General features: G+C 44.1%; 2 protein-coding genes across 2 annotated transcripts in view; both read left to right on the forward strand.

Moving 5' to 3' along the window:
• Window positions 1–23,595, forward strand: part of UGT1A6 (UDP glucuronosyltransferase family 1 member A6) — a 95,885-nt gene that overhangs the window by 36,033 nt on the left and 36,257 nt on the right. The window lies entirely within an intron of this gene.
• Window positions 15,608–16,518, forward strand: LOC101658648 (UDP-glucuronosyltransferase 1-6-like). Its single transcript, XM_045296384.1, is given in 2 exon segments — window positions 15,608–16,250; window positions 16,253–16,518. Coding segments are annotated over 2 exon segments (909 nt in total).

A 23,595-nucleotide genomic window follows, 5' to 3' on the forward strand; every position in this document is an offset into this window, starting at 1 on the left:
GGAGGAAACATTTAGGAACTAGAGGAAAGTGGAGCTCAGTTCTACCAGGGGGTCTCCAAGGGTGGGCATTGACTTGATGGTAACTCACCACAACATCGGGCATACAAGAATATATCAGAAAGCATTGCTGCTATGGGTCCAGTTCATATGTACACACACCCCCGGCCTCCAACAATTGTATTGGCATATCGTTCACGCATCGTATAATTCCGTAGTTCAATCGCTTCAAGAAGAGTTGTGCAATCATCAGTTTTAGATTATTTCTAAGGTTTAATTGTGTTTTATTGACTATGTAAAGGCATTCCTAACAAATTATGGATGGCATTATGAAGAATGGTTTTTCCAGAATACTTCATTGTCTTCATTAGGAACCTATATACATAGACCAAGGAGTCATTCCAACAGACTCAGAGACTATTGTGTGGTTTAAAACCAGAAAAGGTGTGTATTACAGTTGTATCGTTTCATCATTCTTTTTTGTTTGTTATGTTGTTCTCAGCCTTAGAACTTATTTTATTATTTATTTATTTATAAATCATTTTGGGGGGCTCTTACAGCTCTTGTATCAATCCATACATCAATTGCATCAAGAAAATTTATACATATGTTTCCATCATCTCTTTGAAAATATTTTTCAATCTGTATAAGCCCTTGGTATCAGCTCCTCTTTTATTCCCTCTCTCTTCCACCCTCATGGATCCCTGATAAGTTATAAATTATTATTATTTTCATATCTTACACTGCCTGCTGTCTCCCTTTGTCCACGTTACTGTTGTTACTCCCCCTGGCAAGGGGGGTGGGGAGTTATACTTTGTTGTAGTGAGTTCTCCATTTCTAATCCCCACCCCGCCCTGCCACCTACACCCATGGTAGCCACTCCCATTGTGTCTGAGGGGTTTATCTGCCCTGAATCCCATGTGCCACAGCTCTTATGCATATGCTGCAGTCTATCCTGATTAGTGGGGTAGAACTGGAGTCATGATAGTGTGTGTGCGTGTGTGTGTGTGTGTGTGTGTGTGTGTGCAACCATTAAAGAACTAGAGGAATGTTGTGTGTTCCATCCGTGCTGTGGTGCATCCTGGCTGTCTCATTCTTTCCTTGTGACCCTTCTGTGACGGAATGTTCAGTTATCTACAGATGGGCTTTGAGTCTCCCCTCCTGCCCCCATCATTTGTATTGATATATTTGTTTGTTTTGGGTCTTCGGATGCCTGATACCTTATCCCGTCAACACCTCATGATCACACAGGCAGGTGTGCTTCTTCCATGTGGGCTTTGTTGCTTCCATGCTAGATGGCTGGTTGTTTAGCTTCAGGCCTTTAAGACCCCAGATGCTATATCTTCTAACAGCTGGGTACCATCAGCTTTCTTCAGCACATATACTTATGCACCCATTTTGTCCTCAGTGGTCATTTCGGAAAGGTGAGCATCCTAGAATGCCATGTTATTAGAACAAAGTGTTCTTGCATCTGAGGGAGCACTTGAGTAGAGACCCAATGCCCATCTGCTACTTTAATTCTTAACATTTAAATATATATACATAGACTTTTATACATATATAGTATATATGTATAAATATAGGTATACATACCTGTATATATATCGCTTTATGTTCATGTATTTGCATATATGCATGCCTAAATGTATGCCTCTATACATGTCTTTTGCCTCCTACTCATAGAGCCCTCATTTTGGGGCTGATAGGAATGCTTCAGCAGGCTGCCTAACGCCAAATGTGCTGGAGGATTACACTGCTTCTGTATCTCATTCAACTTTTTCTCTCCTTAGACATCTGGGATTTCCTATTCAGAGGGCAGGTCTGGTGGGCCTCTCAGGGCACACAGGTGGGGAAGTTGCAGGCAGCAAGTGTAACTTTGTGTATGGGGGGTGCCGGACGACAGTGGGGGACACCCGGCTGCCACGACTGGGGGTGTTGAGTCAAGGCAGGGAAAGACCTGCTGTTGCTGGTGGAAGTGCCAGATTATCATGGGCAAAGCCTCGTTACTGCAGGTGGAGGTGCTGGGCAAATGGGAGCAATTGCCCATTGGCACGGAGGAGGCAACGGGAGGAAAAGCCCCACTGGCAAAGGGTTGGGGTGCTGAGCACTGGTGGGGGCAACTTCCAGGCCTGTAGGCATGGGTGGGGGGTGTCACATGAACACAGGAGAGTCCAGGGTGGCTCTGAGTGGCCTGGGGCAGCTGGGGTGGCGCTGGCCTTCGTAGGCTAGGGAGTGGCCAGGTCTACACCACGTGGTCATGGGGGATGGGGCGAGTACAGGCATAGCGGGGTGTCAGGCGAAGGCGGGGACAGCCCCCGAAACTACACTTACTGCAGGTGGACTGCTGGAATCCTTTGGAGCCCCAGGAGGGTGGTGGGAGGGTTCCCCCTAGCTTGGCAGTGGGATCCACCACCACATGGGGAAAGGGGAGCCTCAGAAGGGAGAATCTCTCAATTGGGAGTACCACATGGACAGTTGCTCTGTGGGGGTCCAGCTGTGGCTGTGGGGGACTCAGCTGGGAAGAGGGCCAGTCCCTGGTGTGGTGATCAGTCTGGGGGGTTGGTGGCGATCATTGGGTGGTCATCAGTGAGGAGCTCAAAATTCTTCAGGCAATTGTTAGAGAGATGTAAAAAGTGTCCTCAGCGGTTTTATGACCAAGTTGGCTGGTATGTTGATCAAAAGTCATGTCACATTTTGACATTTTGTTTAATAAAAGCTTCTTCGATTTTCTAGCAATCCTTTTTGACTTGCCCCCATACATTGAGGATCAGGTTTCCTACTGACTGCGATGGCTCCTGACAGACACGTGGGGTAGGGAGCGCTTTCCACTCTTCAGCCCACCTTCCATCCCACCGCCACTGTGAAGTGGCCGGCTCCTTTGTGTAGACTTGCACTTGTTAAGACAAGTCTTTAACTCTGCTATGAGAAAAGTCGGCAAGAAAGTCGATCCGCATGCTAGTCATTCACATTTGGATGCCTGGTGACCAAGGCAGGTCAGAGTGAAAGGTAGCAGCAGGCCAGTGGAGCCATTCCTGATGTGTGGACACATCAACTATGACCCACTTCTTTGGAGAAGAGGACAGACAGTTGTCTAAGAGAAATATAAAGTCTGAAGTTCATAGGCCCACCTGTCTATGTGTTTAGAAACAGTTAAATATTAGCGTAGTTGTCTTTCATAATTAAAGGACAAAATTCAGAGCACAGAGAGGGAGGCCAGGTGTGGGAAGAGGACTTCTTAATTTACAGAAAGGACTAGGAAGTCTGAGCCTTCCCAGTGTAGAGAATTCATCATCACCGTTTTCACTTAACTCCCTCCAGCATGGCCGGCCTTCTCCAAGCTTCTCAGAGGGCCTCTGTGGGACTCTACTTGCTAGCGCTGTGGGGGGTGGTTGGAGGGGAGAAGCTGCTGGTTGTCCCTCTGGATGGAAGCCACTGGCTCAGCATGAAGGAGATCGTGGAGCTGCTCAGTGAGAGGGGCCATGACATCGTGGTGTTGGTGCCAGAGGTCAGTTTGCTTCTAGGGGAGTCGTGATACTACAGCAGAAGGACCTATGCAGTGCCCTACACCCAGGAAGAGCTGCAGGACCGATACCGCTTTTTTGGAAACAGCCACTTCACTCTGAGGTCTTTCCTGAGCCATCCTCTGACCGAATACAGGAACATCATGATTCTCGCTAGAATGTACTTTCTCAACTGTAAGAGCCTCCTGAAGGACTTAGAGACCCTGCGGTACCTCAGGGAGAGCAAGTTTGATGCCCTTTTCACAGACCCGATCGTTCCCTGTGGTGTGATCCTGGCTGAGTACTTGGACCTGCCCTCCGTGTATCTCTACCGGGGGTTCCCGGATGTCCTGGAGTACGTGATCAGTGCAAACCCAAACCCTGTGTCCTACATTCCCAGGGACTACACTCCGTTCTCAAACCACATGACATTCCCACAAAGAGTGGCCAACTTCCTCCTTAATTTGTTGGAGATCCCACTACTTCACCTTCTGCATGGGATGTACCAAGGCCTGGCCTCAAAGACCCTCAGGAGAGATGTGGGCTTGACTACATTACTTCAGAAGGGCTCCATACTGCTGTTAAGATATGACTTTGTGTTGGAGCACCCCAAGCCAGTCATGCCCAACACGGTCTTCATTGGAGGGATCAACTGCAAGAAGGGCGCACACTTAGCTCAGGTTGGTGATGTTACCCAGGCTTTGAGGCTCTGTGTCTTACAGAGTGGGTAGAAGTCATTCTGATGTGCTGTTTCCTCACTCTATTGAAACCCTTTCTCCCTGTGATCTGGGAGGGCTGCCTTCCTTCCAATGAAAGGGATAGGAGTCGCAGATGGGGATTAGAGAAGGCAGTCATCACTTGAGGCTGAAGTGATGCACAGGATGTAACTGAAGAGAAGCCCAATATTGACTTGCCTGGGGAGAGTCTCAGAATCCTGGAATGAGTCACATTTGTTGAGACAGGAGAAGGCTTGCCCAAGGGCTCAAGAGCTGGGAGGACCGTCGGGTTGAAGGAAACCCATTCTTCCAATGCTGTAGCAGGCCTTTCCCCTGCACCCACAGCCTGGTTTTCAATGCCCGAGAGCTACCCTATTGAACAGACAGTATACAAAACCACAACCTCCAACAATATGTGACTGAGACCTGTGTGGTCTGCAAAGCTCCATACTCTTACCTGGCCCTTTGGGGGCAAGGTGGGTTGAGCCCTGATCTAGAGTTGCCCAAGTCATTTTGTATAATGTTTATCTCTCCCTCTCTCTGTCTGTTTGTATGTGTGTGGTCAGTGTGTAGTTGAGTATACATAATTCTGAATGGCTTTTAGATTACTTCATGCCAATAGTCTCCTTTGCCCTGCAAATTTACTTGAGTGTAAGTCTTAAATAGGCGCAAACACCATTCCCCCAGATGGCTACAGTGATGAGAGAGGGAGCAAGGGGCATGAGGTACAAATCTTCAGTGTTGTGGTATTTTGGATGGCCTCATATACAGGTGGAACTTGGACAATGAGTAACAGAGACTATAGGACAATTGATGCATTTGAATGATGGTCTTCACGATGAACAATGAAAGCACCAGGACAGCTAGGAAGACAAACAGAACTGTGTTGCAAGGAGCACAGCCAGGGTGTTTCTTGGATGCAAGGATGGTGAGACTTTGTCTCACATACATTGGCCATGTCACTAGGGGTGCCCAGTCCCTGGGAAAGAACACCTTTGTTGGTAAAGCAGAGGGCCAATGAAAAGAAGCAATAACTTCAACAAGATGGCTTGATAGGGTGGTTGCATTAATTGGCTGAAGCATCACAATGGTGAGGATGGTGCAGGTCAAGCAGAGTTTCGTTCTGTGGCGCATGGGGTCACAATGAGTAGGGAGGGACTGACGTGATGGCGCGGCATGGTACTCATTGATAACACAGCCCCATACCAACAGCAGTATCCTTTTCTTGGTGTCGTGGTTTGTAGGCCTGATCCTGCTTCTTTGCGGTGCTGATCCAGAAACTTGCCTTGGATAGACTGCATCTTCTCTGATTTCTTAGTTTCTGTGTTCCACTCTATTTTCAGATATTAAGTTATGCTAACTTATTGATTTATCACCCTAGTTTAACATGCGAGACTTATAGGATAAGACAAAATTATAGGATAAAGCACAAATTACAGGATAAGACAACGAAGGTAAGAATTATTTGAAATGGTACTAAGGGACTTCCAAGGAGAGCAGTGTGTGGACCCATCCTGCCTAGTGGGTTATGGATTGAGTTGTCAGTCATCAGGTCAGTGGTTGGAACTCACGAGTCACTCTGCAGCCTCTGAACGATTTAGAGGTTGAAAACCCCAAGGGGCAGTTCTCCTCTGTCCTATAGGGTCACTTTGAGTTACAACTACTCAGAGTAGTGTGTTATTCTCTCTACTGTGGCTGGCTGGGCACTCTGTGGAAGCTACAAGTTGGGTACTGCAAAGCCAGACCACATCTTGCAAGAGAAGAAAATAAAAAGTAAATTGAAAAAGGCACACATATGGCAGGTGTGAGGGCAATTTAGTTTTGAAAAAATAAGACTTCATAGCAATTTTCATACATATTTTGAAGATGTAAATTTTTCTTCTTCAAATTATGCAGTAAACATTTCAGAAGACATTTAATATATAGAAGTCAGTGGATACTTCGTGTAAAGTGTTTCAGAATTGAAGTTGACTGCAAGCTTCTTTTTAAAAAAACATTCTATTGAGGGTCTTACATCTCTTGTAATAATCCATACATCAATGGTATCAAGCACATTTTTACATACACAATTCCCGGTCTGTCTGCTGTCCTTTATGACTGTCTCCCCACTCGTCCTGGGGGAATTCGGGAGCTGCTCCTCCTAGCATGAAGTCTATTTTGGGGAGTCTTCAGGGGCTTTGTGTCTTTCCTTTGCTCCTGATATTGTTCTGTTCTGTTGCCTTCTCGGTTCGCCGTGCGGCAGGGGTGGGGTGGGGGCGGGGGTTCAGACTGGACTAAACTCCTCACAGTGTCCCCAGTATTGTCCTCTGTCGAGGTACGCTCCAGTGAGGGGACAACATGTCTTGAGCTGTTGCGGGCCCTACAGTCCTCTCTGTGCCTTAGCAGCTCCATGCAGGGATTTTGTCCTCCGGGCTGGGTGTGCAGATATGGGGTCTAGATGCTCCCTTTCTCTTTTTCCTTCTTGGTTTGCTTCCATGTGGGCGTGGTATGCCGGCCACTCTCCCCAACCTGTGGGTTTAGTGTTGTCCTCTGTAGCACATATGTCTAGGGAGGGGTCAGTTTGGCTCTGATTGGGGAGGGCCCTGTAGCCCAATCTTTTAATGCATTTCTCCACATGGTTACGTTCCACTCAAGGGTTGGTGCACCGTGGTGGGGTCTGCGTGCACACTCCCAAATCTGTGGAGACAAAAACAATAGTGTCCTCCTAGGTGGGTTAGTGCCCTGTTCCCCCATGCCCTTATCTCACCCCTTCTTTCTCCCATCCTCCCTCCCCCCTTTCCCATTCTTTGTGGTGGAATAACATGTCCCACCTTGGGTTTGGTCTGACCTCCACCGGACTGCCTGTACCTCAACCTGTGTAGTGTGAGATCAGTGGCTTTCTACACGTACTGTGCTGATTGTTCTTACCTAAGGGGGCTCATGTGGTGTGTGTCCTTTTTTGATTGGCTAACTTCGCTTACGTAATTTCCTCCAACTCTTCCCATGAAATGATGTGTTTCATGTGATCATCAGTGCTTTTGAGTGATGCATAGTACTCCATTGTGTGCATGTGCCAGAGTTTTTAATCCACTCATCTACTGATGGAAATTGAGGTTGTTTCCAATTTTTTTGCAATTGTGAATTGCGCCACTATAAACTTTGGTGCACAGGTGACTGATTGTGGTTTATTTCGTACCTCTTCTGGGTATATGAGTAGCAGAGGAATAGCTTGGGTATAAGGTAGTTCAATTTCCATTTGCTTTAAATATCACCAGATCACTTTCCACAGAGGCTGTACGTACCTACAAGACCATCAGCAGAGGAGGAGGGTTCCTATCTCGCCACATCCACCTCCACCATTTGTTGCTTCCCGATTTGGGTTATCCTCATGGTTGTTCGGGAGCTTTTTCTTACATGTTTATTGGTTATTTGGGTCTCCTCCCTTGTTCTGAACTTTTAATCAATTCTGTCTCCCACTTCCTTAGGGGTTAGCTGTTTTCTTCTTTTTGCAAGCTAGGAGGGTTTTGTATATTTTAGTAATAAGCCCTTTGTCTCTTGTGTCATTGCTAAAAATCTTCTCCCAGTCTGTGGGTTGCTTTGTTACCTTCTTGGTGAAGGCCTTTAAACACTCACACATGTTTTATCCCTAGTATATCCCACTTGTCGATTTCAGGTGCACTTGTGTGTGTACCCTTCCCTATTTCAGTTAGCCTATGTATTCCCTGAACCCAGAATCTTAGGTTTGGCCCAGTTCTTTGGTTGATGGTCCTGATAGTTTGCGGTTTTACTTCTAGGTTTTTGATCCACCTTGAGTTTGTTCTTGTGCATAGGGTGAGGTACACATCTTGTTTCATTGTTCTACATATGAATATCCATTTCTTCTAGCACCACTTGTTAAAGAGGGCAGCTGCCTCCTGCTTGATGCTTTTTGGGCTCTTGTTGAAGACCAGTTGTCTATATGCCGATGGTTTTATATCTGGGTTTTCTGTTCTTTACCCTTGGTCTGAGTATCTGTCATTATACCTGTACCATGCTGTTTTGACCACTGGGGCTTGTTGTAGGTGTTAAAGTCAGGTAAAGCAAGCCCTCACACTTTGTCCTTCTTCTTGAGTTCTCTGCTAATTCTGGGCTTCTTTCCTCTCCATATGAAATTGGTGATTAGCTTTTCCAATTTTTTTTAGGAAGGTTGATGGTGTTTGAATAGGGATAGTGTTACACTTATTCAGTGGAATTGTTTTTGTCTTTTCTCCATTGACTATTATGTTGGCTTTGCATAGATAGCTTGTATTAACTTGAGGGATTTTCCTTCCATTCCTATCTTCTTGAGTGACTTAATTAGGAATTGGTGTTGGATGTTGTCAAATGCTTTTTCTGTGTCTACTGATATTTTCATGTGATTCTTATACGTGTTCTTCTCAATGTGGTGTATAATATTGATAGATTTTTCGGATGTTAAACCATCCCTTCATCTCTGGGAGGAATCATACCTGATCATGGTGGATGATATGCTTTATATACTTTTGTATTCTGTTGTCCATTAACTTGTTAAGGATTTTTGGATCTATGCTCATTAGAGACATCAGTCTGTAGTTCTCTGTTCCTGTGAGATCCTTGCCATGTTTGAGTATCAAATTTATACTGGCTCCGTAGAATGAGTTTGGGAGTTTGGCATCATTTTCTATGCTCTGGAATAGTTTGTGGAGGATCAGTGTCATCTTCCCTGAATGCTTGGCAGAATTCTCCTGTGCAGCTGTTTGGCCCAGGAGCTTTTTCATTGGTAATTTCTTGATAACCATATCTATTTCTTCTTTTGCTATGGGTCTGTTGAGGTTCTTGGCTTCTATCTGGGATAATTTAGAGAGGGATTGTTTTTCCAAGTAATTGTCCATTTCTTCCATGTTATTGAATTTATTAGAATACAGACTTTCAAAAATAAATAAATAAAACAAATCAATACAAAAATTTTTTAAAAAGAATGCAAACTTTCATAGAACATTGCGATTATCCTTTTAATCTTGTTGGGGTTTGTTGTGATTTTGCCTGTTTCATCCCTCATCCTGGCTATTGATGTTTGCTCCTTTCTTTCCTTCGATAGGCTTGCCAGTGGTCTGTTCATTCTGTTGATCCTTTCAAAGAACCAGCCTTTTGCCGAGTCAGGTTTTTGCATTGTTCTCATGTCTTCCCCCTGGTTTAACTCTGCCCTGATTTTTGTTATGTCTTTTCTTTTGCTATTGGAGGGGTTATTCTGTGGACTTTTTCCTAGTTGCTTGAGGTTTTGTGATAGCGTATCGGTCATGAGTCTCTCTTCCTTTTTCATATATGCACTTACTGCTAGCAAGCTACCTCTGATAACTGCAGTGTCCATAGGTGTTGCCATGTTGTATTCTCATTCTCATTGGTTCCTAGAAGTTTCCTAAGCTCTTTGCTAGTCGGGGTCAGTACCCATTAATGTCACAGAAGATAATTTTTCATCCTCCAGTGGGTTGCTCTTGTTTTTTTAGCCATCCTCTTATTGATTTCCAGCTTTATGGCATAGTGATCCTAAAAAAGGACGTCCGAGTAATCTCTATGAATTTTGAATTTACTCAGGCTCTAATTTTGCCCAAGCATGTGGTCTGTTTTTGAAAATGGGCCATGCGCCCTTGAAAAGAATGTGAACTTTGTTTGGATGGAAGCCTCTATAAATATCTATCAGGGCCAGTTGCCTAATTGCAGTGTTTAGCTCTGTAGCTTCCTTGCTGAGATTCTTTCCCAGTGATCGATTTTTCTTTGATAGCAGTGTGTTAAATTCACTTAGTATGATTGCTGATTCTGCGATTTCTTTTCTCTTCTTTTGACTAGTTTGCTTGACAGATTTTCCAGGTCTCTCATTAGGCGCGTATATATTTATCATGCTCACTTGTTCCTGGTATACTGATCCTTTGAGCATTATGTAGTGCCCCTCCTTGTCTATTGTTATGGTTTGCATCTTCAGGTCAATTTTGTTGGAGATTAGGATTGCAACCCCTACTTTTTAAGTTACCATTTTCCTGGTATATCTTCCACCAGCCCTTTATTCTTAGCCTATTTTTGTCTGCGAGTTCAAGATGTCTCTCTTGTAAGCAATAGATTGATGGGTTATATTTTCTGAACCAGTCGGCTAGCCTTTGTCTTATTACAGGATAATTGAGGCCATTGACATTCAGAATTATAACATGATCTGTGGATTCATTGCTTTCATCTCGGAACTTTTATGTTGGGTGTTTTCCTATTTCCCTTCATATCATTTGGTTGTTTTGTGTGTGTGTGTGTGTGTGTGTGTGTGTGTGTGTGTGGTTCCCTTGGCCTTCTTTTCCCTCTGAGGCCATGTTGTCTTGGTAATTGTTATCAGCGCTTTGGCTTCTGCGTGGAGTTGGGCTATATGGTGGTCTCCTGCTTGTACTTGGTGGATGTTGGTCTTCTGACCATCGTGAGTCAGGAAGGATTTTCTGCAGGGCAGGCATTTTTTCTTTCAGCTTTCAGAAGTTATTACTCCATTCTCTCCTCCTCTTCATGGTTTCTGCCGATAAGTCTGAGCAAATGCTTATCTGAGCACAGTTGGATATTCTAAGCTTCTTTATAAGAAAATTCTAACATTTTGTTCAAGAGTTTCTGTGCACAGGTGGAGAAGTTGTACCCTTCTATAAGAAGACTGGAAAGTTTTCATTTTAATGAAGGTGTTTGAACTCTGACCGACCCATTCTGGGTTTCAGAACATTTGAATCTCTGTTTCTTGACCAAGCTCACTTATGACTCATAGCAACCCTATAGGACTGAGTTGGAACTTCTCCTGGTTTTGAGGCTATAAATCTTTATGGGAGCAGAAAGTCTCATCTTTCTCTTGCAGAGTGACTGGTGGGCTTGAATAAGTGACCTTGTGGTTAGCAGCCAAAACACATTATCCACTATGCCATCAGGGTTCGTATTCATTGACCAGTAAGTCCTATTTCTTGCCTTCTTTTAAGAAAACAGGTTGAAACTGCTTGCTGTTCTTTTTTCTAAAAAAATGGAAGTCATTCTTGGGGTGGATATTGGTCTTCTGACCATAGTGAGTCAGTATGGATTTTCTGCAGGGTTGGGTGTAATTTTTACTGTTCATGCAATTTGCCTGTTCAAATATGTGTTTGGACCCAAGGACACTATGTGCAGTAGAACTTGATGTAAATATTTAAGACAGTTCAAACTATGTAAATAAAGATTGTATGTACTCCCTGTATCTCAGCTTAGCTATCACTAAATTAAATTTTCCTGATTTTAAAATTTTAATTTTTTTATGGGCAAGCAGAGTGAAGAATGGCATGTGGCAAATGGTCTATCTCTCAAAAACTAGAGCCGATAGGGGAAAACTGGCGCCATTTTTGAAATTAGCATGTCAAAGACACCCAGAAACAAGTCTAACATTTGAGGCACTTAATTGCGTGTGACCAAGGTAGTGGGTTTTTTCCCATGAATGTCTTGAAGCCCCCTTGGGCTTATATGGGAAGGGACTTCAAAAAGTTTGTCGAAAGCATCCCGTCTCATGCTTTGGAATGAGCTTTCTCTATGGTTTGTCTTGTCATTGTTGAGATTTTTATTTTGTTGTTGAGTGTTTTTGTTTGCTTTACATAAAGTTCTCTATATCTGATGCCAGGATGGGTGGACCTTTATAGTCATCAACTGGATGGCTAGTTGCCTAGGGGCATGGCATGGTGGGATAGGGAACCTGGGGACCTAAGGAAAAGGAGTCTGGAAGGGAATGCTTTGAAATTGATTGTGGTGATGACTGCACACATCTTTTTATTTTTGAAAATTCATTTTATGGGGGGCTCTTATAACATTCTGTTCATCAGTTGACCCAAGCATATTTGTACATGTTTCCACCATCATTTCCAAAATTTTTTACTTGAGCCCTTAGTAAAAGCTCCTCTTTCCCCTCGTCTCTTCCCCCTTTCACCCTCATGAATCCTTGATCAATTATTCATTGTGTTCATTATTTCTTATCTCACATTGTTCATTGCATCCTTTTACTTACATTTCTGTTATCTGTCCCCTTTGTGGGGGGGCATATATCCAACCTTATATACGTTCTACCTTTCTCCTCCCTCCTCGTCCCTGTGCACACATCTTGATGTGACTGAATGATCAAATGGTAGGATATGTGAAGTGTATCTTCATAAGAATATAATAATCATAAAAAGAAAAGAAAAAGTTGATCCAGACCAGGCTCCAAGGTTTTACAATAAATAGATAAAAGTGTGTGGGGAAATTCCAAGTTCTTTAATTCCATCTTTCATGAGGAAAACACTCATGAAGCCTCCTTGTGACATAGTCACCTGGGCTTACATTTACAACTTTCTAGGGTAAGTCGGTACCTACTTATTAACACAAAATAAATCCTGCTTCTCTGCCATTCCTGTCCTCCCCTTTGCGGTGGCTCTCATGACTATGTCTGAATAGTTCATGTGTCGAGCCGTATGCTTTGGTCCTTGCCCTGTGTGTATTTGCTATGTAGCAATGTGAAAGAGAGCATCATCAAACCTTGTGGCTAGCCCTTATAATTGTCCCTTCATTTCCCTTTATTACAGAGCTTTCTTTTTCAGGACAGCTTAGAATTGCTTTCCAGTGTCTTCTCTTCCATCTACAGAATCCTCTTTTTATTTTCTGCAGAGCTGGTCTGGTTGATAGAACATTGTCAGTTTCTGGTTGTTTGGGAATGTTTAAAGTTCGCCCTTATTTTTGGTTGACTGGGTTTTTGTTTGTTTGTTTGTTTCTGTCAATGGTTTTTCGCACTTTAAACACATCACTGCATTATATCCTGGCGACCTATGTTTCTGAACAAATTGGTATTGATTCATATTGTTGTTGTTGCTAGTGCAATTGAGTCAGGTTTGACACATAGCAATCCTCTGAAGGAAACACCGCCTGGTCCTGCACCATGCTCACAATGGTTCCTATGTTTGAGCCCATTGTTGCAGCCACTGTGTCATCCCTTTCCCGGAAGGCTTTCCTCTTTTTTGTGGCCCCTCTTCTTACCATGCACGATGCCCTTCTCCAGGCACTGTTTCTCCTGACAATATGTCCAAAGTATGTGAGACAGCATCAGCATGCTTTCTTCTATAGCAGCTCTCTGGCCATCCTTCTAAAACTTTTTTTGGTGGTCCTTTTGGCAGAAGATGGTACTTTCAATATTCCTGTCTCCACAATTCAAATGCATTGATTCTTCGTCAATCTTCCTTATTCAAAGTCCAACTTTTGCCTCATATGAGACTCGGGAAGGCTGAGCATAGTTTAGTAGAATTATGAGACAACCACAAGAGACCCAATATGAGGGATCCTTTGTAGGTGGCTGCTTCCTTCTCTTTCTCTGCTTTCAGGATTCTGTCTTCAGCCTTTGATAACCCAACTCAAATGTCTCTTGGTGTAGGTCTTTTGGGTTGGTTCTACTTGAGGTTCTTTGAGCTTCTTGGAGATATAGATTCATATCCTTCCTTAAGTTCAGGGCTTGCCCATAATTAATTTTTCTAATCTTCCTTTTATTCTTCTAGCTCTCTCTCACTTCCTTTTGGAATCCTGATGCTGTTTCAAAAGCACTTTAGAAAATGAAATGAAAAGGTCATGGAATATTTTCCAGGAACTTTCTGAATCCCCTCACATTTGGTCTCCTGTTGTTGTCCTATAATTCTATTAATCTATTCTCAGTCTTCCCATGTTTCTTCTTAATTATTCAAATTTTCTTAAAAATTCAAATTTTCTCTTTAAAATTTTAAAGAGAAACAAATCCAGGGAGACACTCATGTGTGTTAGAGAGAACTTTGTATTAAAGAGCAATTATACATTAAGAAAACATCCCAGCCCAGTCCATATCGGGTTCATATGTCCAATATTACCCCATACGTTGTCCCTCTCAGGTGCAGTGTTTCTCTTTGTAGATCCTTACTTTGTTCTTGCATCGTTTTCCTCCTTTCTTTAGCTCGTTGACTCTCTTTCCACTTAGTTCTTTAATCATGGACCGTGGTTGTTGTCTATTCTCTTCTTCTTTCTTTTTTTCTCATCCAGTCCTGGCTGTGTGTCCACTCCCTTTGCCCTATTCCTTTGGAAGGACCTTTGTATCCCTGCTGTTGTGTGTTTTGTGATTTTTGTTGTTGGTGGTGGTCGTGGTGAATGGCATTTTTGAAGGTGTTAACATTTTCTTTTTTCACCAGTGTGTGATGTTTTGCCCACACTACATTCTGTAAGAAGCTCTAGGTTGGGCAGAGCCTTCAGCCTTTGCTCACCATCTCCTCTCCTTTTCTGTGATAGGTTCTTCTCCTATGTTGTCTTACTTGTGATTTGAAAGTTTCAGATCATATTTTTCCACATTGATTCTCTTCCAAGCACAAGAGAGAATATGCTGGGCTCCATCTATCCACCCATGGGCACCCCCACTTAAGCAGGTTACCATGTACTGGTCAGTCTGTGCACCAGGAGCGAGGTGCAGTCTGGGTTGTTATTGCTTCCTGCTGCAGTTTCTGCAATCCCATTTCTAGTTCGAAATCCCACGCCAACAGTGAGTCCCTTTGACAGCTGGGTGTTGACATATGTTTTGCCCAAGGTGTCCTTCCTTGTTCTGAGGGGGCTGCTTTTATCTGTGCTGCAATTCACGGGAAGCACAGACTGATTCTCCTCCATCAGGAAACAGTAGGGTGGGTCTGGCATGCTCTAGAAGGTGTAGGTCAGACAGGCCCACCCCCTGAGCTAGGATCACACCACTGCTCATGGAGCCCCTGAGATAGGATCACACCACTGCTCATGGCTGGGATTGGGAAAAGGGAATCAAGGTTGCTCTCCCTGAGGAACCCTAGGGCCTCCAATGCCTTCAGGAGGCTCATTGGTGGCTAGTGTGGGTGGACAGTGTTATCCACTCCTCATCCCTCAGTCTCCCTCTGTCCTACCATTGCCGTGAAATGGGTGGTGCATGGTCAGACCTAGCATCCATTAAGATTACTCCTCCTTTCTGCTCGGTTAAGAGTTGGTGTAAAGAAGTTGGTCCCCATTGACTCCGGCTCCCCTGTGGGCATTGTGCATGAGCTCAGGGTTAGTGGCAGGAGAAGACCCCTGGAGGCCATCCCAACCGACCGATAGGAACGGTCACATCAGCAGTTTATCAAACCATCACCCTGGTTGTTTGGAGATACAGAACAGATAGGAAGGACGATGAAAAACAAATGACCCCAGAGGTTTTGATTGTGCCAATTTTCTGTGTGCTTAGATATTGTTAAATATTAGTTAGGGTTTATTTCAGATTGAAGGGAAAATTTCAGAGCACAGAGAGGTAGACCAGGAATGGGGAGTGGATTGCCTATTCAGGAAGAGCTAGGAAGCCTGCACTCCTCAGTGTAAACTATTTATCATCATCACTTTACTTTAGCTCCCTCCAGCATGTCGGGACTTCTCCAAGCTTCTCAGAGGGCTTCTGTGGGACTCTACTTGCTAGCGCTGTGGGGGGTGGTTGGAGGGGAGAAGCTGCTGGTTGTCCCTGTGGATGGAAGCCACTGGCTCAGCATGAAGGCGATCGTGGAGCTGCTCAGCGAGAGGGGCCATGACATCGTAGTGTTGGTGCCAGAGGTCAGTTTGCTTCTGGGGGAGTCGCGATACTACAGCAGAAGGACCTATCTAGTGCCCTACACCCAGGAAGAGCTGAAAGACCGATTCTGCTCCTTTGGAAACAGCCACTTCACTCTGAGGTCTTTCCTGAGCCATCCCCTGACCGAATTCAGGAACATCATGATTCTTGCTAAAATGTTATTCATGAACTGTGAGAGCCTCCTGGAGGACTTTGAGACCCTGCGGTTCCTCAGGGAGAGCCAGTTTAATGCCCTTTTCACAGACCCGATCGTTCCCTGTGGTGTGATCCTGGCTGAGTGCCTGGACCTGCCCTCCGTGTACCTCTACCGGGGGTTCCCGGGTGTCCTGGAGTACGTGATCAGTGGAAGCCCAAACCTTGTGTCCTACATTCCCAGGTTCTATACTCCGTTCTCAGACCAGATGACTTTCCCACAAACAGTGGCCAACTTCCTTGTTAATTGTTGGAGATCCCGCTATTTCACCTTCTGCATGGGATGTACCAAGACCTGGCCTCAAAGACCCTCAGGAGAGATGTGGACATGACTACAATACTTCAGAAGTGCTCAGTACTGCTGTTAAGATACGACTTTGTGTTCGAGTACCCCAAGCCAGTCATGCCCAACACCGTCTTCATTGGAGGGATGAACTGCAAGAAGGGGGCACACTTAGCTCAGGTGGGTGATGTTACCCAGGCTCTGAGGCTGTGTGTCTTACTAAGTGGGTAGAAATTATTCAGATGTGCTCTGTTTCCTCAGTCTATTGAGTACTTTTTCTCCCTGTGGTCTGGGAGGGCTGTCTGAAGAAATGGCTGCCTTCCTTTCAATAAAGAGGACAGGAGTCCCAGGTGGGCTGTAGAGAGGCTGGTGGTCATCTGAGGCTCAGGAGATGCAGAGGATGTGACAGAAGACAGGGCTCGCTCTTGGTTTTCTGAGGAGAGTCTCAGAATCATACTGTCAGCCACACTTGTTGAGACAGGAGAAGGATTATCAGAATGGTCAAGAACTGGATGGATAGTTGAGGTGAAAAGCCATTCGCACAACTCTGTCCCAGGCACTCTAATCCAGAGGTCAGAAAACTGCAGCTCATGAGCCAAAGACACCCCAGGACTGATTTTGAGGGACCCAGAGCCAAGAATGCCACCGTCCCCCACCCCCAACCCGGTAGTTGAACCTAATCAAACAATATGTGGCAGAGAACTCTCTGGTCTGCAAAAGGATGTGCTTCTATTCTTACCCTTTGAGGAGTGGTTTGCTGGCCCTTGAAGTAGGGTTACCAGATTATGGTGGGGAAAAATACCGCCCGTGTGCGTGTGTGTGTGTGTGTGTGTGTGTGTATACACTGTTTAGATATGTTTGATTTCACTCTTTCTTTCTCACATGAACTTTTTTCTAATGTATTTTCCACCAAGGAGAAAGTCTCAAACTGTCAGCAAACACTGTTATCGCCCTTTTTTAACATCTGTTAATTTCTGGCATAATGAGTTACTCATTGGGCTGCTAACTTGAGGGTGGATGGTTCAAACCCAGAAACTGCTCCAAGGGAGAGAGATGAGGCTTTCCACTCCCATCAAGAGTTAGGGTCTTGGAAATCCACAGGAGCATTTCTGCATTGTCCTGTTGGTGTGCTGTCAGTCCCAATTCCTTGGATGACTGAGTGGCTTAGTGAACAGTGACAAGAGAGGATCCAAGATGAAGAGCAGAATTGAAATCGTTTCAGGGAGCAAGGAGCTGAAATATAAACCTTCTAGGAGATGGTATTTTCAGTCACCTCATGTGCATGTGACAGTCTGACAATGAGTAAGGAAGATTGCTGGAGCATGGGTGTATTTGAATTACCGGTTTGACGGAGACCAAAACAGAAGAACAAACAAGTCAGTCTTGGAAGATGTAGAAGTAAGAAGGCTCTTTCAAAGGGAGGCTGGTAAGACTTCATCTTCTGTACTTTGGACATGTTATCAGGGGAAACTAGTCCCTGAAAAAGACATCATTTTTGGGAAAGTAGAGGTCAGTAACAAGAGGAAGATTGCCCAAGGAATGGATTGACACAGTAGCTGGGACAATGAGCTCGCAATCATGCTCTCTTAAAAACAAACAAACAAACAAACAAACAAACAAACAAACAAACAAGATAATTTCCACAATAGCCTAGGCAGAATTTAGTTCAGTTGTACATAGGATTGAAGGGAATTGCAAGGGATACAACAGCACGGTATTGAAAGCTAGTAGAATTTTCTCATGAACTTGCTGAAGCTTTCTTGTGCACAGATGAGGAAGGACTTCAAAAGAGTTTCTGGGCTGATGGAATTATCTCCCCCGGCCCCCAACAGTTCTGTTAGCATATCATTCAGATATCACACAATTCAATAGTTCAATCACATCAAGAAGAGCTGTACAAACATCACCACAATCCATTTTAGAGCATTTTCTTCCTTCTTGTCCTCATCATTATTAGCTCCTACTCTCCCCTGCCACACCCTCAAATCAATATTAATCCAGTTACTGTCTCTGTAGATTTTCCGATCCTTGAAACCCTAAAATACAAGCCCAAGCAAAACTGACCACAATAACGAGATAATTCTATTTCTCATGACTTTCTGGAAGGCTCCTTGGACCTGGCCAACAGGCCTCCTTTCTACACTTTGCTGCTCTGGCGAGGCTGCGATGAAGGGTTTAGTTGCTAATGGAAAGGTTTGCCATTTGGAACTACCCAGAGATTTGATGGGAAAAAAGACTTGCGATCTGCTCTCATGAAGTTCCTTCCCAACAGCGCACCACCATGAAGTCGATGCCGCCTCCGAGTGCCCCTCTAGGACAGGGTAGGTCTTCCCCTGTGCGTGTGCAAGACCGGATCTCTTTCTGGGAGTAGAAATCCCTGTCTTTCTCCAGCAGAGCGGCTGGTGATTTCAAACTGATGACCTTGCAGTTACCAGCCCCACACTTAATCACTACGCCACTGGGATGCCTATCTTTTATAGGCATACATCTTATTGATGGCAATTACAACGATGGCCATTCAACCCTATCATTCATGAATGCCACTATTCCTTTGTCTGTGGCCTCACTAATCTCCTTCCTTCCTGCACCTGGTCTTTATACATTTGCCATTTCTTGCCGTTGCATGAAGGGTCTTCAAAAAGCTTGTGGGAAACGTCCTAAGAAGGCCACTCAAGCAAACGAAGTCTTACAAAATTTGTTCTTCTGTGATTGTCCTCCTTCACGCAGCATAACGCCTTGATGCTCCATGAAAATTTCAGCAGGGGTGCACATGCCGTCTCTCCTCTGGGCTGCGCATCTTACCAGCCATGTGTTCTCTGTTTGGATGGCTCAGGCATCTGCTGATGAGCATTTAGGGTGCACTTGTTGGCTATTGTGCTCGAGGATTTTTAGGTATGTTTCAGAAATTTTCTTTTCTTTGTGCTTGAAGATCTTGAATGAACTACATTTGTATTAGTCTGGGTACTTTAGAGAAACAAATCCACAGATACTCATGTATAAGACAGAGCTTTATATAAAGGGTAACTGTGCATCAAGAAAACATCCCAACCCAGTGCTGCCCAAGCCCACAAGTCCAATATTTACCCATTAACCCATAAGTCCACAAAGTCCTCCTCCATCTCACAAAGCAGATGCAATGATGCCATCTGCAGGAGGAAAGCCGAGTCAGTGAACGTGTAAGCATCTCAGCGCTGGCAGGGGTCTCCACACAGCTGCTCCAGCACCCAGGGCTGCATCGGGGTGGGTCCATGTGGCTTCTCCTTGGTGATGTCTTGCAGGAAGTCAGCCTTGCAAGCCGAAGCAGGGAACTGGCTAACGCAGCTGCACCATGGTGCGACCATCACAAAGCAAGAGGCCTGAGAACCCGAAAGGCGAGGCTCACCAAGCCATTTATCCCTCTGCCCTTCAATTAATCCCACATGTGTTTATCGGCCAGGTTGGCACAATAAACTAACTCAACATTCTAAGGCAAGTTGATGCCAACTTAAATTCTAGAAACATACACACAACTCTTAATTTGTACCATTCCTATCTCCCACCATTTGTTGTTGGTATCAGTAATTATACAGAGCCCCGGTCATGGAGTGGTTATGCATTGTGGTCTGATAACCACAAAGTCAGCAGTTCAAAACCATCAGCTGCTCCTCAGGAGATAAACAGAATTTTCTACTCCTGTAAAGAGCTACAGCCTCAGAAACTCACACGGGCAGTTCTGCCCTGACATGTAGGGTGGCAGTGAATTGGCATTGACTCAATGACAGTGAATTCGAGGTTGTTTTTTTTTGTTTGTTTGCTTCTCAATAATTATTTCTTTATGTGTATTGTGCTGTGTAACAATTTTTCTTGCCTTTTACATACTTGCTATTTAAAAACATCAAGGACAAAACTTTAGGATTATCCCGTACGAATACCTTAGTACTAGCCCTTGTCTTTCTCAGTTCACCTTCCTTGAGCAAAGATCTTCCTTTTGATGTGTAGCTCTGAATTACTTTCTTGTGTTTTTTTCCCCCTCTACAGAGCTCCCATCAGTATTTTTTGGAGGGCGGGTCTGGTGGACAGAAAGCCTCTGTGCTTCTGTTTGCCTCTGATTGTTTGCATGTCATGCTCTTTCTTGAAGGATAACTTACTTGGCCGTGTTAGTGTAGGTTGACAGTCCCACTCCCTCCACCAGCCCTTTAAATACATTATTCCATCAGCTTCTGAACTCCACTTAGTACTTAATCTTTTGAGGATCCTTTGTATACAACTGTTTGCTTCTCTCTCGTTGTTTTTATAAGTGTATGGCCTTTCCTTAAAAAATTTTTTTACAGTTTTGTTGGCACATAATCCACATATCATAGAATTCAATAGTTCAATCATATCAAGAAGAATTATATAATCACTACCCCAATCAGTTTTAATTTCTCTTTTTTTTTCATGGTTAAATTTCTTTTAAAATGAGTTGTGCAATCACTATTAGTTCTAGTGCTCCATCCCCTCACCCCCTTCATTATTTATTCCCCAAATTATCTTTCCCTCCCTATCACCCCTCCCACCCCTGCATCTTCTATGCACTTACTCCTTATGTGCATCACAAACTGGAAAACCTAACAGAAACAATAAAAACAGAAGCAAAACAAAGTGGTAAGTGTCAAATAATAATACAAAGATAAAAATACACAAAATGAGTAAGAAGGAAAAGACCACTTCACCAGTATTTAAAAGGTCAGGGAAGAAATTTTTGTCAGGGAATAATCAAGAAATACTTGTACCTAGAACAATTTCAGGTTGGGTTGAGCGTGAGGTCAACTGTCTCAGTATCAAGTTCAATCCAGTATAATCACGGTTACTATGGTGTCCATGGGAGAGTACAGCTGTTCTAGATCCTTGCCTGTGTCTAGAGGGGATCTGCCAGTGGCTTAATCTAACTAGATACTCTGCAGATCAGTTTTGGGCTCCCACTATCCTCTATAGCCTTCTACAAGTTGGATGCTCACAATTTAGGCTCTGATACTTTCCCTTTGTCATATTTGAATTTTGTCATTGTTGTCTTTGGATCACACAAGCTGGTGGTGTGCTTCTTCCTTGTGGACTTAGTTGACTCCTTGCTTAGATGGCTGCTTGTTTGAATATAAGCCTTTAAGACCCAGACACTGTTCTGATTGATAGCCAGAACCATCTGCTTTCTTCACCATACTTTGCTGTAACACCCTTATCTTCAGTGATCATTTCATGAAGGTGAATATCGATTAAGGCCATGTCATCAGAACCAACTGTTCTGGGTTGGGACTAGAGTTCAGTGTGGGCCCAGAATCCATCTGCTTGTCCCTGGGATTTGCACAACCCAGGTTTACTTTGGCGGTCATATTATGACAAATTCAAGACCCCATAAGACCAACTGCTTCAACAGCAGCAACAAACCAACTGGCAGACAACAAAAACCAACCAAGCAAGCTCAACCAAACAAGCTAAACTCAGGAAAACAAAACCCCAAGGTCTTTGCTTTTCTGAGATCCTAACTCTTATGTGGACGGGAGTAGAAATCTTTGCATTTGTCCTACTTGGGATTCTTAGCTTCTTAATTTTGTATATTTCATGTCCTTCCTTACATTGGTGAAATTTTCTATAATTAGTCTTTAAAGGATTTTTTTCTCGTTTTTGCTCTCATTTCCTTCTGGAATTCCCATGATGCATATATTAGGTCCCTTGATGTCCCATCATTCCATTGTACTGTGGTCAACTTTCTTAAGTCTCCATTTTTGTTGCTCTTCAGCATCTATAGTATTTACTATCTTATCTGATGTTCCAATTATTTGTTCAGCCTAAGGAAATTTTTGGTAAGTACAATTGTGTTCCTCAGTTCAGTAATCTCTTTGAGTTGCAATATTTCTTCTTTAAGATATTCATTTGGTTCTGGCATATTTTCTTTCTTTAGATTCTTTGACAATTTGCCCCTTAGTTATTGAATGTTTAATGCTGTCATAGTATATTATTTTCATGACTCATTTATTCCTAGATGTGCATTCACTCCCGTCATCATGGCCATCGTTGCCTTGTCATTTGGTGTTCTGTGATTTTCTGTTTTGTTTGTTGTTGTTGTTGTTGTTGTTGAGGTTTTGTATTTTTTAAGGTGTTACCATTTTCAATTTCCCTTATGGTTAGGGTCAGCTAGTCGCCTGGACGACCTACGAGGTCTGAATAACCTATACAGAATTATCTGACCTGATCCATTTCACCAGTCATAGGCAGATAACTTATCCTCACCCAACCTGATCCATCCCACCAATAATATCAAGGACAATTAGAGATTTGGATGACCCATCCCAAATTGCCTGACATTATCCATTCCAGAGGTCTTGCCCACATAACTTATCGACGGATACCACTTCAAACGATTGTGAGATGCACAAGGCATAGATCACAAGACCAACCATTATGCTGTAATAAGGGCCAATCAGGATGCAAGAATAAGGGCCAGCATCGGGGGGTGGGGATGGGGGTGGGGGAGGTGAGCCAAGGAGCTACTGCTACCCGACTCCTATAAATTGGAATGTCATGTTATACTCCTTGGACACCGTCAATTTCCTTAAATCATGAGGTGACCCACTTCGTGAGTGAAGTGCACTTTGCTTATTAAGTGTTTGCTCTGCTCACTGTCTTTTCATACTGTCTGGCCTGGCTCTCTGGTGCGTGGCTCCCTCTGGCCAACCACTTGGAAGAAACTTGCTAGCTATGCTCTGAGGAAGCAAATCCCAGTGACATCGGCTTTTGACACGCCACTCTCGCTGCTTGGTGCTTTTACCAGCGCTACTTTTTGCAGGAAACTCTAGGACGTGTAGAAACCCCCTTTGCTTACTATTTTCTCTCCTTCTCGGTGGTGATCCTTTTACTTCTTTGGTTAATTGGAATTTGAAAGTTTCTGGATATCGTTTTTCAACTTTCACCTCTTCCAACCACACCAGAGAATATGCTGTGCCACTACTCAGCCACAACACCACTGCTCCGGTGAGATGTTATGTATTGAGTCACTCTGTTCCCCGGGGACATGGTCCTCTCTCTGTTGCTAGTACTCCGTGCCTTCTCTGTTTCTGTAATCACATTTTTATTTGGAAAACCCGCAGCTAGTGAGTCTCCTTTGGGGCTGGGTGTTGAGCTCCAGTTTCAAGGTTTCCTTCTCTGTTCTCTGGTGGCTACTTATATCTGAGCTGGCTCTCAGGGGAAGCTCAGGCCGATTTGCCTCCATTTCAGGAGGAGGGGAGGGCCTGCACTCCTGAGAAGGATCCACGAGATCTGTGTTGAGGGTCTCACAGCCCCCGTGGTCCTGTGGTC

Source organism: Echinops telfairi, unplaced genomic scaffold, assembly GCF_000313985.2.
Source record: "Echinops telfairi isolate 266 unplaced genomic scaffold, ASM31398v2 ScPeMD7_3;HRSCAF=10, whole genome shotgun sequence".
Taxonomy (NCBI): domain Eukaryota; kingdom Metazoa; phylum Chordata; class Mammalia; order Afrosoricida; family Tenrecidae; genus Echinops; species Echinops telfairi.